At 25.4% G+C, this 16,155-nt stretch overlaps 1 protein-coding gene across 10 annotated transcripts; it reads left to right on the top strand.

The window, feature by feature from the left end:
- The first annotated feature begins 5,477 nt into the window (after positions 1-5,477).
- LOC122498016 (metabotropic glutamate receptor 8-like) lies at positions 5,478-15,747 on the top strand. 10 transcript variants are annotated; one of them, XM_043605501.1, is made up of 14 exons: positions 5,478-6,065; positions 7,916-8,065; positions 8,234-8,393; positions 8,598-8,734; positions 8,947-9,095; positions 9,998-10,194; positions 10,402-10,742; positions 11,238-11,472; positions 11,685-11,807; positions 11,877-12,209; positions 12,300-12,585; positions 12,777-12,831; positions 13,562-13,656; positions 13,747-15,747. In XM_043605501.1, coding segments are annotated over exons 1-14 (2,265 nt in total). In that variant the 5' UTR covers positions 5,478-6,062; the 3' UTR covers positions 13,748-15,747. The 10 variants fall into 10 exon arrangements, 9 of the variants coding, with proteins under 9 accessions (XP_043461436.1, XP_043461437.1, XP_043461438.1 ...); XM_043605502.1 differs by lacking the exon at positions 13,747-15,747 and adding an exon at positions 12,897-12,976 and having other exon boundaries at positions 13,562-13,654; XR_006301190.1 differs by having other exon boundaries at positions 5,479-6,065; positions 12,777-12,976.
- Positions 15,748-16,155: the final 408 nt, after the last annotated feature.

Genomic DNA, 16,155 nt, shown 5'->3' with positions numbered 1-16,155 from the left:
TCGTAAAAAATTTATTCTCTAAATTTTATTTTCTCTAATTCAATTTTCAAAAAGTATATAAATATATAAATTTCATATTTTTTATTTCACTGGAGTTTCGTTTTTAAATATTGCTTACTAATTGTGATTATTGTTCTTTGTAATTATCATTAGGAAAAAAATGTATAAGCAGTTTTTTTAAAATCACTATTTTCATTTGGGATTAACTTTTCCTTTAGAAATATTGTGAAAAATAAAAAAAAGTTTGTTATTTCAAAGAAAAAAAATTATTTTTCCGTTTACATAATTCGTATTTAAATGAATTGAATTAGAGAATGTAAAATTTAGAGATTTTTTTTTTTGGTATTTTAGTTTCATAAGATAAATCATGCAGGCAGCCAGTACAGAATTTACACTTTGTCGAGTTGTATATAGGTATTACTATACTAAACATTGCGATTTCTTAAAAAAAAAAGAAAAAAATTAGATAATCTTTTAGTAGTTTATAGGATTGTTGGAGTGTCCTACAATTTAATTAGTTATTGTCGTGGGACTTAGATAAAAACTAAAAGAAAAGGCAACAAACATTTTTTGGGAGGGCCTCGATGTTTCTTATCTCGATCTCGTGTCTCAATTTTCCAACTTGTATTTTTCGACATTAGGGCAATAATTTTTTATTAACTGTGATTATTGTAATAACGCACTCTTCGAATAAAGAAAAGATAAAAAATATTAGATTTATTTATTTATTATTTTGTCATTTATACATTTATTTATTTTATTGTTGTTGAAGAAATAAATTCTCTCACAGACGAAGAAAAAAAGAGAGAAAAAGCACGAGATTTTTTTTTTTATTTTTTTATTAATGGTAAACTATGATTGTCGTGGCACTCCCTTAAAATATTATTAACGATTAATTAATTATAGAGCAGTATAAACTTTCTCGCTGGTACATTATTATTTGTATGTCTTCCTCTGGAATTTTTTGCTTGTTTCTAGAAGATAAAAAATAAAATACTTTTTTTTATACAAAAAAAAAATTCTTCCTAAAAACTAAAGAACCAAAAAAAAAAAAAAAAAATGCGCAATATTGAAATAAAATGACTGATATTTTAATTGTAATAATTGTGTTTTTAATAATTGCAGTGTTTTATTAAATAAAAGAAATTACTTCTTCTGAAACAAGAAACAGAATCCATTGGTATAATTATTTACGAAATGAACTCTGACTCTGTTATAGCTTTTTGCCATTTACAAAACTTGTAAATATCCATTATTTACATTTAGTACATTATTTATTATTTTACATTGAAAAATGTCAATTTATTACTTTAGTTTTTCGATAAATCGGAAGAAAAATTTTCTGTAAAATAAATTGTTCGCATTATGATCGATTGATGATTGTTTTTCATCATATTATTGTTATGAATGAGAAAATCGAAATTATAAATAATATATATATACGTATATACATATGTATATATATATTAAACATATATATTATACATATCGCTGGCTTGGTGAAAAAATATGACAACTCGGATTGGCCTTGAAAAACATGTCGAATTTGAGTTAATAAATAAGCTCTTTTCCTTCGCGTTGAAGAATATAACCAGATTAAAACTAAATTTTCTTTTTCATAATGTACAATTGAAACAATTTTGTCGAAATTTAGTAGAAAATTTTTCGATTTTGACAACATTTTCCTTAACGCTAATGATGATAAATATCAAGTTTTTTTTTTTAACTCAAATTCGACGTTTTATGTTTTTCAAAGCCAATCTGAGTTGTCATGTTTTTCCACCCAGCCAGCGATATTATCTTGTTTTTAAGTCGTTTATCTTTGTATGAAACAAAAAACAGTAACATGACGTTACGAAAAACTGCCTAGGATCTATTTGAATGTCACTATGATGTGAAAATTTAGGGCTGTAATTAAAAAAAATACACTACCCTAATAATACAAGTTCAAAGAATATATTTCTGGTTGTAATTATTTTTCCTACCCATTATTCTAAATTATTTACTAATCTGGTTTTATTTTCAATTTAGAAATTTAAAATTAGTTTGACTGATCTGAATTATTATGCAAATTAATATTCAATTATTTTCGAAAAAACTTTAATTGAATTTCTCGAAAAAATTTCATTATTTTTAAATATTTCTATAAAATTCTTTATAACAACTTTACTTATTTCTTAAAATTTCATTAAATTCTTCGAAACATTTCAATTATTTTTATAAACAGTAAAATTCTTCGGCAATAATTCAATTATTTTTATAAATAGTAAAATCCTTTGCAGAAATTTAATTCTTTTCAAAACAATTTAATTAATGGAATTCCTCGAAAGAATTTAAATTTTCAAATATTTACATAAAATTAATTTATTTTCTAAAATTTTAATAAATTCTTCGGAACAATATTCAATTATTTTTAGAAATAGTAAAATTCTTCACAAGAATTCAATTACTTTCAGTGTACAATTTTAATAAAATTCTTTTTTACAATTGCTTTCAAAATTTTCAATTAAAATTAATAAAAAAATTCCATTAGTTTAAAAAAAAATTCAAAGAAATTCTTCGCGAAAATTCAGTTATTTTCCTAAATAATAAAATTCTTTGCAACAATTCGATGATTTTCAATACATTAATTTTAAAAATGAAAATATTTATTTATAAACAATACTAAAAAATTGTTAATTGTTAAAAAATTTTGAATAAGAATTAGGAAATATACCCATTTTATCCATAATTTTTATTTCTCAATAACAATATTGTTTACAAACTCATTTTTTTCTTTTGTGAAGAAAAATATTAGATATTCCCGTTTCTTAATATTTTTCTAGAAAATTCTCAATTTTCATAAGGAAATAATTTGCATCAATTCTATTTCTTAATTTCAATTGTTTTAATAGAATTCAAAGTTTTTTTTTAAAATAAAGGAAAAAAATGTTTATAAATTCTATTTGCAAATTAGAAAAATTAAATGAAAATGAAACTGAAAATTTTTTAATTTTTAGAAAATAAAGGAAAAAATTTTATTAAAAAAAATGTTTTGTTAAATATATTTACGAATATCTTTAATTGTAAAATTATTCAAAAACAATAATTGCTTTTTTAAATATTTTAAATATTTGATTATTATTATTTTACCATAGGAATTAAGATTTTCAAAAATTTCAAATTCAAACCTTTTTAAATAAATTAATCAACTTTAAAAATATTTTGTTATAAAACATAAAGATAACGATTACTCCGAGTCTTTGACTCGGAGTAATCGTTATCTTTATGTTTTATAATAATATTAAATTCTTTTGACGAATTTTAATAAAATTTTTTAGAATAGTGACATTTTTCAAGGAATTCGATTAAAAATTGTATTAAAAATAATTGAATTCTTGCGAACGTTTATATTAGAATTTTTTTAAAAATAATTGAATTCTTTGTGGTAATTTTATTAAAATAGTAGATATTGAAAATTTTTTGAAAATAATTGAAATTTTAACAAGCATTATTTTAATAAAATTTCTGGAAATAATTGAATTTTGAAGAAGAATCCATAAATTTTACGATAGAATTTAGAAAATTTTAGAGAAATTACAAATGATTGCAGAGATTCAATTATTTTCAAAAGTAATAAAATGCTTCGCAAAAATTCAATTATTTTCAAAAATAATAAAATTCTTCGCAAAAATTCAATTATTTTAAAAAATTTTCCTAAAGAATTCAATTATTTAAAAAAAAAGTTTAATAAAATTCTACACAAACTTTTAATTATTTTCAAAAAAAAAATAATAAAAATTTCACAGGAATTTCATTATTTACAAATTTTTTTTTATAAATTTCTTCGCAATCATTCAACTATTTTCATAAATAATAAAATTCTTTTTAGGAATTCAATTATTTTCATAAATAATAAAATTCTTTTTAGGAATTCAATTATTTTCACAAATAATAAAATTCTTTTTAGGAATTCAATTATTTTCGTAAATAATAAAATTCTTTTTATGAATTCAATTATTTTCACAAATAATAAAACTCATTGCAGAATTTCAATTATTTTTAATAAAATTTTAATCGAATTTCTCTAAAAAATTCTTAAAAATCTTATTAAATTTCGTCAAAAGAATTCAGTTATTCAAAAATTTATAGATAAAATTCTTTATGAGAATTCAATTTTAAGAAACATGTAATTATTCAATAAATGATTATATTTGTATTTAAATAATTGAATTCTAGTAGAATTTTCTCATAAACATTGATTTAAAAATGGATTATAATTATTATAAATTATTATAAATATTATAATTCTAATTCTATTAGAAAATTCTACGAGAATTCAATTATTTACATAAAAAAATCATAATTTATATTGAATAATTGAATGTTTTTTAATTTAATTCTTATAAAGAATTTAATTAACAAATTTTTAAATAATTGAATTGTTTTGACGAATTTTAATAAAATTTTTTAGAATAGTTTCATTTTTCAAGGAATTTGATTAAAATTGTATTAAAAATATTTAAAATTCTGCGATGAGTTTTATTATTTTCGAAAATAATTGAATTATCGCCAAGAAATTTATAAAAAATTTGTAAATATTTGAATTCCTGAGAAATTTTTATTATTTATGAAAATAATTAAATGTTTGCGTACAATTTTATTAAAATTGTTTTTAAATAATTGTATTCTTTTTGGTAATTTTATTAAAATAGTAGATATTGAAAATTTTTGAAAGTAATTGAAATTTTAACAAAAATTATTTTAATAAAATTTTTGAATATAATTGAATTTTGAAGAAGAATTTTATTATTTATAAAGATAATTGGGATTTTGACGTGATTTTCTTGTAAATTTTGAATACATAATTGAATTTTGTGATAAGAATTTTATTACTTTTAAAAATAATCGAATTTCTGCAATCATTTGTAACTTCTTCAAAATTCAATTTTTTTAGTGTTTTTAACTAAAATTCTTCTATAAATCCATTATTTTTAATAATTAATTGAATATATCTTGACAAATTTAACTAATTTTAGAAGATTTTGAATTATTAAAGTTTTTCAAAAATCTAAGTTTTTTAAAATTTCTAATTAAATTCATTAAACATTGAAATTCAATTGCTATTTATTCCCTTAATTTTTCACAGTATGTCTTTTTCTCTTTTCTTAATTCTTAAATTAAAAATTTATTTCTATAAATGAAAATGTTGTTTTTACCGTTATTACACAATTAATTGATTGCTACAGGCAATTTACTGTCAAGTGGTGGTCTTCCGCTTTTTATTATGACAATTCAGAATATTATCTCGAATCTATATTTAGAAATTTCTACTAAAATTTTTTTACTTTTCAACATAATTTTTTAGATGTTTATACCCACTTTATGAATTTTTAAATTATTTTCATGACCATAAATAATTTCCTATATTTATTATTGTAAGAAGGATTCATGTATTCGTGCACTCAGCGGTTTTATTTCAAATTTTTTTAAGTAGATCTATTATAAACAGGATAATATCACATAATGGATTTCCCAACAAATATTAGTTTATTACAGTAATTTCTTTGAGTGCTATTAGTTATGTTGAAAACATGTTTACATTTATTCTTTTACAATGATCATCATGATCTATATTCACATTTCCTTCCTTTTCTATTATCTTTCAAAGTATAATTATGTTTGCTCTTAAGTACATATTAAAATTTTCGGTGAAATATATTTCATTGATTAAATTTTGAATAAAAATAAAAAATTTCTTCCAAATTTATAAATATCCCATATAAGTAGCACGTAATATTCCTGCAATGTTACGTGTAATGTTAGTATAATATAGAAGTGTAACATTTTTAACAGATTCTTTGGGTCCCTTTCCAAAAGTAAAAAAAAAAGAAAAGTTTTTCCGTGTAGGGAACATATTCTGAACAGGCAGGCGCACTGCTTTGCTAACACCGTCAGTTTTTCACTATTCAGTTCAGTCAGAACTTTGGTGCCAAACTGCCAAGAAATACAATGTGGGTATTAGCGTGGAATTTTGTAAAAGTCATACTTCCAAGTGGTTTAAAAATTAAGAAGAAATATATATGGTTTTGCTTTTTATTTTAAATAAATATTTAAGTTTATTTATCTTTAAAAAAAAAAGTTGACAATGTTGACATATCAAATATCGCTAATAACTTATTTATTGCTTTTTTTGAATTTTATAATAATTACATATACCCAAAAAAGCTATTGCTCCAAAAATATTCTTATTAAAGAATGTGAATAAAAATGTTAATACAAATATTTTTAACTAATTCGGTCATAAATAATTATTAATTAATTTTTTTATTGTTAATTATTGTCATAATTCCAGCAAAAGCTGGAAGATCTTAAATTTATTTAATTACACATTTTCGGAACATTATTTTAACATGAAAGATTTTAATGTTTTCTGTTTAAAACCAAATTAAAATAAAAAAAATATAGTCTTCGCAAATTACAGGGTGGCCGCTGGACCGGGAAACCGGGAAAACCGGGAAATGACAGTGAATTTTTTTGGACAGGGAAAAACCGGGAAATGACAGTGAATTTTGATCTTGACCGGGATTTTGGAATTTTTTTTTAAAAACACACATTACTTTGTGAGAAAAAATAGAAATATTTATTTTAAGACTTAAGTATTAACTATATTTCATTAAAAAAGATTGAATGATCTTCTATAAAATCTATTTATATTTTGTCAGAGAATTTTATAAAAAGTACTATAAAAATATTCAATTTCTAGAATTTATAAGAAAATTATGAATTTTGTTGTCCAACATAACAGACTTAGAGAAAGAAAATATTAAATTTAATTTTAAATTCTTTCTATTTCTAACAATAATTAAACAAAATATAATTTTAATTAAATTTGTCAAAAAAATTTCAAAGAGAAAAAATTTCACATCCTATAAAATAATGAAAAATAAATCAATTTAAAAATTTTTTGCAATTAATATTATAACAAAACAAATAAGAATTATTAAAAATTTGAACTAATTAGAACAAAAGTGATACGAAATTTATAAAAATGAATTTTTGAATAATAAATAAAGTAAATAAAAGTAAATAAAATTTCTTTTCTTAGAAAATAAATTTTAAAAAACCGTATTTTTCATTAATATCAATTAGTTTTTTTACAATTATTCATAAGCAAATTTTTCGATTTTTTAGAATGTTAAATTAATATTACTAATATTATTATAGATTGAATTTTAAAAAATTTCAAATTGAAGTTTTAGAAAAGTTGAATTTTAAAAGATTTTAATTAAAAATTCTGAATAATTTAGTCTTTAAAAATATTTTTATTCACATTTTTTCAAATTAGTTATGTTTTTAAATATGTAATATTTAATTGAAAAATTTTCAAATTATTCAAAATTTCATGAAATTGTCTTGTAAACAAGTGGATTTTAGAAATATTTTAGTTATTTCTAGAATATAATTGAATTGAAATTTTGAAAATAATTTTTAATAAGTTGCAGTAGCAATTCTTAAAAATTATTCAAATTTAAAGGATTTGAAATTTGAATTTTTTTTTGAAATTTGAGTACCTACTACATGGAAAAATAATGGATAATAATTAAATATTTATTTCAAAAAATCTATTTAAGTTCAAAATTATTTTTAGAGTAAACTAAAATATTTTTAGGGTTTGGGAAAAAGTCAAAAGTTTTGTCTAAAAATCAGGAAATTCTTTCAATCTTTCATTGAATAATTTATTTTCAGAGTTATTATTATTTTATGACCGGGAAAAATAATTTATGACCGGGAATGGACCGGGAAATGACCGTGAATTCTTTTTAACAAAAAAAGTGGCCACCCTGAATTATTTATGAAAGAAAAACTATTTGCTTCATTCTAATTAATTTTATTCTTTCATAAATATAAACACGAAATATTTTCTGGTTTACAGAATAAAATGCTATTGCCATTACTGATTGCTTTAATAACATCCATAGCGGATGCAAAAATATATGTGAACATTTCTGGGGATATCGTCCTTGGAGCATTATTTCCGGTTCACCGAAAAGGATTTATGGGACAAAATTGTGGAAAAATTCAAGTAAGTTTAATTAAAAAAATTAATAACTTTGACCCAATACTTTTTTTTTACTGGGGATAGAGCTGAAGATAAGTTTGTATGTCAAAAACAAAAGGGTGCCCACAACCGGACCTATTCCCCTAGTTTTTAGATTTCAATCATAAAATTTGTATTAATTATTTTTAACAGTCAGAAGATGGTTTGCAACCTTTAGAAGCGATGCTTTATACGATTGAACAAATTAATCAGGATCCTAAAATTTTGCCCGGCATTCGATTGGGTGCAATTGTTTTCGATTCATGCGACAATTCCAACTATGCAATGGAACAAACGCTATATTTTGTCAAAGGTATAAAAATGTTTTAAAGTATTTATCTTATAGTCCAGGTCTAAACAATTATTCATTATAATGTTTAAAGTCCTAGTATCTGTTATTTAGGTCTCAAGTCGGTCAACTCGAACTTTCAACATTTGGTAATGAATAAGCTTTTAGGCCTCGGTTGAACTACTTGTATTAAATTTTAAATAATTAATAATAATCAATTTTTCTTAGGTTTCATTGCTCATTTTAATGAGTTTCATATGACACAATATAAATGCCTTGATGGTAGTGTACCAAAATTTTTTAATGGAGGTTTTGATAAAGTTGTAGCAGTTTTGGCAGCGGCATCCAGTTCTGTCACTTTGCAAGTAAGTTATACATATATATTCATGCAGGTCAGATGGAGTTTTATTGTCAAATTTTGACCTGTAACTCAAAACTGCCCTTAAAAATGGATCTAAAATTTGAGGTGAAGGGGTTTAAAAACTTTCTGACTCAGCGGCGGCTGGCGGCGGCGAAATGATTTTATCTATATTTCTATTAATTTTTTTTGCATAATTAACAAAACATTTTGTTTTAGATTGCTTCCATATTGAGGCTATTTTCAATTCCGCAAATTTCTTATATGGCTACATCACCGTCATTAAGTAATAAAGAAAAGTATCCACATTTTTTTCGCACTGTTCCATCAGATGTGAATCAAGCGCACGCGATGCTTGAAATTTTGAAGTAAGAACATTTTTATAATCCTCATAACGTAACGTGGATCATCTTTTGGCACAATCGCTTATTTTTAAATTAAAGATCAAATTTATCTGAATTGTTTAAAACATTAATTGCTTTTAAAAAAATCTTATTTTTTACATGTTTTGAATTAAAGAAATTTTTCTAAAGCGATATATTTAAATATACATTATAGATTAATCTAATGAAAAATTTGGTTTTCTTCACCGTTGAGTTTTTGCGGATATACGAAGATATATATAACATTTAGTAAGAGGAGAGGGCCCCAAGATAAACATTTCGTTTAAAATTTTTGTATATTTTCGATTATAAATACTGTTCAATAGTTTTACTGTCGAAAATTTTGACAATTTGAAAAAATAGGTACTTTAAAAAATTTCTGTGTGTTCAAAATAAAAAATTTTTTCTGTGGCCAAAACATACCCAATATTTTGAAAATTTTATTCAGTATATTACAATTTAACATATCTTATTGGGTTTTGATTCTAGAGCATTAAATCAAAACCATGTCCATCTTGGGGCCCTTTTTCCTATATAAAGTCCTTCAAAATCTACGAAGGCCAACTTCATTTGTCAAAAGACGAACATAACCTCAAAACTAGGTTCAAGGTCATATGAGGTTAACCAAGGCCAACGTCAGAAGACAAATATCTAAATTTTGAAAAAATAACTTTTTATGGTTTCTTGGTTTTAAATTTGAAATAATATATATTTATAATTAACTGTACTTCTTCTGATTTTTACGACTGTTTATGGTGAACAACATTGTTTAATCACGAATGGTGTCAAGACAATTTTTTTAACATTGTTGTACATGACAGGGCAATGTTAACAATTACTGATTTACATATGTACTTTAACTAACTTAATTACTTTATGTGTTACAGACAATTCGATTGGACCTATGTTTCAGTTGTTTATTCGGACACAGAATATGGAATTCGTGGTTTCGAAACATTAGTCTCCTTAGCGAGTAAATATTCGATATGCTTTAGTGCCCCTCAAAAAATTGCCAAAGAACGATTTTTATCTGAAGATTATGATAGCGTAATTCAAATAATTTCTAATAGAACAGAAGTCAGAGGTAAATGTTCAATGAAATTCAGAAATTTTTAATTTAATATTAATTCAAAAATCTATATATCTAAGGTGCACGTAAAATTTCAAAGAAAATGAATTTGCCAGAGAACCTCCTTAAGTAAACGGTTTTAAAAATTGATTAATCTATAAAAAAGATTGAAATTGTTAAACTCTGTTATACATATATTATATTATACTTTATTTTATTCAGTTGTAGTACTATTTGCTGAAAAGGTAACGACTCTGAAAGTCTTAGAGTCAGCGAAAAGACTCGGAGTTGGTGAGAAATATGTTTGGATTGGGAGTGATGCCTGGTCGAATAATAATCATAGAGAATTTTTGAATCCTGACAACAGTCAGGATCAACAGCAAATTGTTCTAGAAGGCGCTCTCGCTGTTCTTCCATTGAATAGAAAATTGTTTGGGTTTGATGAATATTTCACAAATTTAACTCTTCAGCATGAAGATATTAATCCATGGTTTCGAGAGTTTTGGATGGATTTTCACAAGTGCAGAAAAAAAGTTAACGTTACAAATCAAATTTTTAATGAAGTGAGCGTACATTAATATTATATACATTAATATTTTACAAATTTTTAATTAATTATTTAATTATTAATTCTAAAATAGTTAATTAATCTTATATTAGATTAACCCTGGATGGTCAAGCGACCCAAAAATTTTCGGAACTCTCTGTAAAATATCATAATATGCAAATTGAGGTTCGTGAAGTCAGCTACGTTTAATTTAGTATTTCTCCTTTACTTTATATAACAGTTCGCGTTTCTTAAAATTGTCTAAAGTTTATGCAGCCAATGTTCAACTTCTTGAAAACACTATTATTCCTTCTACAATTTTCAAATTTTTGGAACAATAATGTTTAAATGATATATAATTTTTTAAAACTCTAGGATGTTAAACAACCCGTGTGATTACCATGCAATTTTTAGAAAGTTTGACCACTAGGGTTAATTTTATTTCATTAAAAATTTGTTTAAATATTAAAGGGAATCTGCAAAATTTATAAAAAAAAAAAATTGTTTTCAGTCGATACATAGAGCGAAGGAGCAAGATTGTGAAAATTCTGAATTGAAAATTAATCCTCAGAAGGGATATAAACAGCAAAGATTTTTGCATTTTGTGCGGGATGCCGTTTATTCAGTTGCATATGCCTTGCATGATTTGCATATTAAAGAATGTGGAAAGAATTTTAAAGGACTGTGTTCTCAGCATATTGACGGAGAGACTTTGTTAACATACTTAAGCAATGTTTCATTTAAAGGTATTTTTTTATATTACAATTTACAAGTTGTACATTTTTACAAATGATCAAAAAATATCAGTCAAGGCTTATAGCGCAAACCTTCCTGAAGCTTTTAAAAAAACTTTAAAATTCGTTAAGATTGAAATTGTGAGCAGAATTTTGTCCAGAAGTATTATAATATAGGGAACTCATCGGTTTTCTTTTTTATTCATTGGAAATGTCGATTCTAGATGAGGCTGGAAATACTTTTCGATTTATGAATAGTGTCGATGGTCCACCAAGGTATTCAATTTTAAATTACCAGAAAGATTTGAATGGCACTCATCGATGGCTCATCGTTGGAAACTATACTCGTAAGATTTTTTAGTTAGTTAGTTTAAAATAATAAAGTAAATAAACGATGTTTTTATCTTTGTGCACAGAAACTGATACCGGTAAACCAATTTTGCACTTGGAGAGAAAAATAATGAAATATCGAAATCAGGAACGTGGTGGAAGAAAATATTTTCCAAATTCAACTTGTGCCCAGCCTTGTTTGCCGAATCAAGTGAAATTTCGAGTAAAACAGGATATTTGTTGTTGGAGATGTAGAAATTGTGGACTTTATCAATTTAAATTGGACGATCACAGATGCGAAGATTGTGAACTAGGTACTCGTCCAACGAGTGATAAAATGTTTTGTGAAGAAATTCCGGTGGATTTTGTGAATTACTCGAATCCATGGGCTATTGCCACAATGGCAGTTGCTAGTTGCGGTAAATAACTTTTTATTATATAGAACAGTAATAAAGTTAAAATTTTATATCTTCCAGTGAAATGAATTTTAAAAGAATAAAAATTTTCAGGAATTCTGCTGAACATTTTTATTTTTCTAATTTTCTGGATTTATAGAGAAACTCCAATAATAAAAGCTTCTGGTAGAGAACTTTCTTCACTCCTATTAGTTGGAACTTTGATATCATTTTTGATGACTTTTGTTATTGTCGCGAAGCCAAGTGTAGAAAATTGTGCTCTCACAAGATTCGGCATTGGAATTTGTTACAGTTTGTGTTATGGAGCTCTAGTTACAAAAACTAACAGAATTCATCGAATTTTCAATAGAACTACTAATAATCCCCACCATAAACCAAGGTAAAACTTTTCAGTGATTATATATGAGTGACCCTTTATATCTTAAAAAAATATTATTATAACGACAATTTTTTTTAAGATTCATAAACAAAATCCTGCGTTACGAGGACAATCACAATCAATAATTATTTTTCTATAGATTTAATTCGAAATTAATATAAGACATACTAAAAAGAATTTAAATGTTTCAGATACACCAGTCCAAAATCGCAATTAATTATCACAGGAATATTTACACTTGTCGAGGTAATTATTAATAGTGTTTGGTTAATAAAACTGCCACCAACTGTAACGGACGTATTTCCTTCAAGAGAAATCAGACTGAGAATATGCCAAGGCTTAGATGATAGTTCCTACATGGTGGGTTTGATTTATCCCTTCATTCTGATTGGTAAGACAATGGAAAATAATGATATCGCTTACAATAAGCGATGTATAAAAATAAATATATTTAACTCTTAATCATGCGCATTAATGAGTTAAAAAGGGGTATCACCAAATTTTAGTGAAACATGCCATCCCCTCTAGAAAGTGTTTAGTGGGAAATCAATTTGTCTTACAGCAAGATAATGACCCGAAACATACCTCATTTCTGTGCAAAAAATACCTAACAGCTCAAGAAGAGAAGGGTACTTTGATTTGCATGGATCACCCTCCATAATCTCCCGATCTTAACCCTATCGAACTACTCTGGAAACTTTAAGTAGTTTGTTAAGTAACAAATGTTGTTTTTTGTTTAAGTACTGTGCACAATTTACGCAATAAAAACAAGGAAATGTCCAGAAGGTTTTAATGAAACTCGACTCATTGCCTTTACGAATTATACAACAATGATTTTATGGTTGGCCTTTGTGCCCCTTTATCTGGCATCAACGAGTAATGCCCTTAGGATTATCACCTTAGCACTTTCTATTTCCTTAAGTGGATTAGTTCAACTTGGGTTTTTCTTCTTCCCTAAAGTCTATACTGTTCTCAGGAAACCAGAAAAAAATACAAAAGAGCTTGTGATGTCCCAACACCGAAGTTCACCTTATTTACAAACTGCATCTGCACCCATTGTTATTTCAAGTGGTAATTTTTCTAAGAATTTAATATTGATGTAAATAGAGTTAATTAATTTTTCTTATTACTGTGATTATAATAAACCTTTTTTTCTTCTAGAGAGAATGAAAATTACTTTCAAGGATTCAGAGAGCTCGTCGGCAGAGCCAAGTTAAGGCAAACATTATAGTATAAATAAAAAAACAAATGAAAATTGCTATTGTCCCTCGAAGCACATGCAGGGTCTGTATTTTTCTTGTTAGAAAAAGGAGATGTGAGCTTCGAAGGTTATACAAAACCATCGAGTATAAAAATCCATTATTATATTTTATAATAAAAACAATGAATAAAATACATGTTTACAAAGAAAAAGTCAAACCGTTGTTACAAAAATTAATGAAAAATAAGTATTAATTATAATCAAGAATTACTGTCTTCGGAGTTGTAACAAAGAAAGAATTGGCATTTATAATATTTTATATTGTTCAATTCTTTGATAAATTATGGGGTCGTTATCTCTCTCTTTTTATAGTACATCTCACCTCTTGATAGTTTTATTAAGAGAATTTTTAGCTCGTCATTATTCTTTAAATAAAAGATCACAATAATTTATTTCAAATAAGGTACATTTAAAACAATCAGGTTTTGTTACACGTTTTTAAATTTCTTATTACCAGATTTCGAAAATATGAACAATAGTTAGATGAATTTATGATTCCATATTCGTGATAAAAGAATTTACATAATTTGGAAACGATACTATTTGGTGACTTACGAAGTATTGGCCTTAATTCCTACCGCACTTAAAAGAAGGGAGAAAAGGTCATCTAGAGCTGGTCCTCTTTATTAGAACGGGCAACTGTTTGTTTGTTTTGTTACAGTGTTGTTTACTATTAATTCTCAGTCTTTGCTATTCAGAACGTTCACAATTAACAGTTTATTTTAATGGGACAATTTGAAGAACTCATTTTTAACTATTTTATTTTTGTCTCTACTTGTTTCGATTCCTCAATCGTTACGCGGCTATTTTATTCGAATATCTATTGTTTTGAACTTGTCTTATAATCGTTGTCATAAATTCAAAGCAATTCAAAGTGTGACGAAAGGGCTGCCAAAATTGTGGAATATATGAACGAGAGTAATCGTCAATCTTGATTTTATTTATGAGATGGTTTAAATTGTTCCATTATTTTAGTTAATGTTCACAATTAATTCTCAGTCCAATAAGCTATTCTAAACACTTCACGCTTTTAGATTTTAACGTCTACCCGAATTCGATTGCCCGTAGCTAACCCTTGAACCGGCCGAGTCTCGCAGACGGTCAACCTCGCGATAACCTGGCTCCAGGAGTTAACTGTCGCGAAGAAGCAAATTACATTGGGGTACATCAGTTTTAATACCTGAAATTGAGGTTTTGGTGTGATAGAATTTATTGGAGAGGGTTAAAGGATTGGGAAATACATTCTTATATTGGCCAATAATTATTATAACTTCCAATAACTTTAATGTTATTGGAACCTTTTACTGTGTGAAAATGTTTAATTCCTTATATTGGTTGCAACATGTGAATTTGCAATCGAATCTTTGATGTCAAAGACCTTTTAGAAACGCTTACGTTTTCATTTTATCAACAGACTACATTTTGGCCATTAACCCAAAAGAGTCTTTGATACTTTTAATTTATGGAGCTAAAGAAGACAGTTGTGAAGTTATTCCTTTAATTCATACTAGTAAATATAGTAATACAAACTCAAAAGGTAACGTCTCGGTAACGGCTACCTTTCTTTCTTTTTCCAAGGCAATATAAATAAGAATGTCTCTCTTTACCTAATTTGCATATCTACTGGTTTCATATTAAGGACTTGGCAATTATTTTGTTCGATTAAAATTTTTGATTCGAAGGAGGTTATAGAATTTAGATTCTCAAATCTGTAAGAATAATGATGCACTCGCAATGACATTTCCTTATAAATTGTTGACATGTTTGCACAACTCTGACTCTTGCAATGTGTTCGGTTCTATTTAATAAAAATATTTTGTGGATTAAATTTATGATGAAATAAAAGCTTTAAAATATTTCGAAAGAAGTGTCATTGAACGGAATTTTACCAAGAATCAAAAGTTACTCAAGGTGTATTTCTGAACAGGAAAAAGAGAGTTCATTTCGGTGACTCCGATGACCCTTTCATTATTCTTTAATTTTTCTTACGTATATTTTCACAATTATAATTCATTATAATAAGAAATATACTCTTTGAATTATTGTAATTGTGGATACAATTTATTAAAATTTAATTTAATAAAGATAAAGAAACGATACGGGCTTGTAACGTTACACCGTTGTTTGAATCGGAAATGCATTAATTAATTATACAGTCCATTAATAATATGAAAACATATCACCGAAAAATTGATGTTGAAAAAAATATTAAGTTCGTATTATATTCACAATAACGAAGATTATTTTTTGTACTTAATTCTATCAAATAAGGTGGTTGATCACTAAAATGTCTTCAACTTGCCAGACAA

Source organism: Leptopilina heterotoma, unplaced genomic scaffold (genome assembly GCF_015476425.1).
Source record: "Leptopilina heterotoma isolate Lh14 unplaced genomic scaffold, ASM1547642v1 Lhet_14, whole genome shotgun sequence".
Classification (NCBI taxonomy): Eukaryota; Metazoa; Arthropoda; class Insecta; order Hymenoptera; family Figitidae; genus Leptopilina; species Leptopilina heterotoma.
Note: the sequence above shows the minus strand (reverse complement) of the source record. Positions and strands in the feature narration are given on the sequence as shown.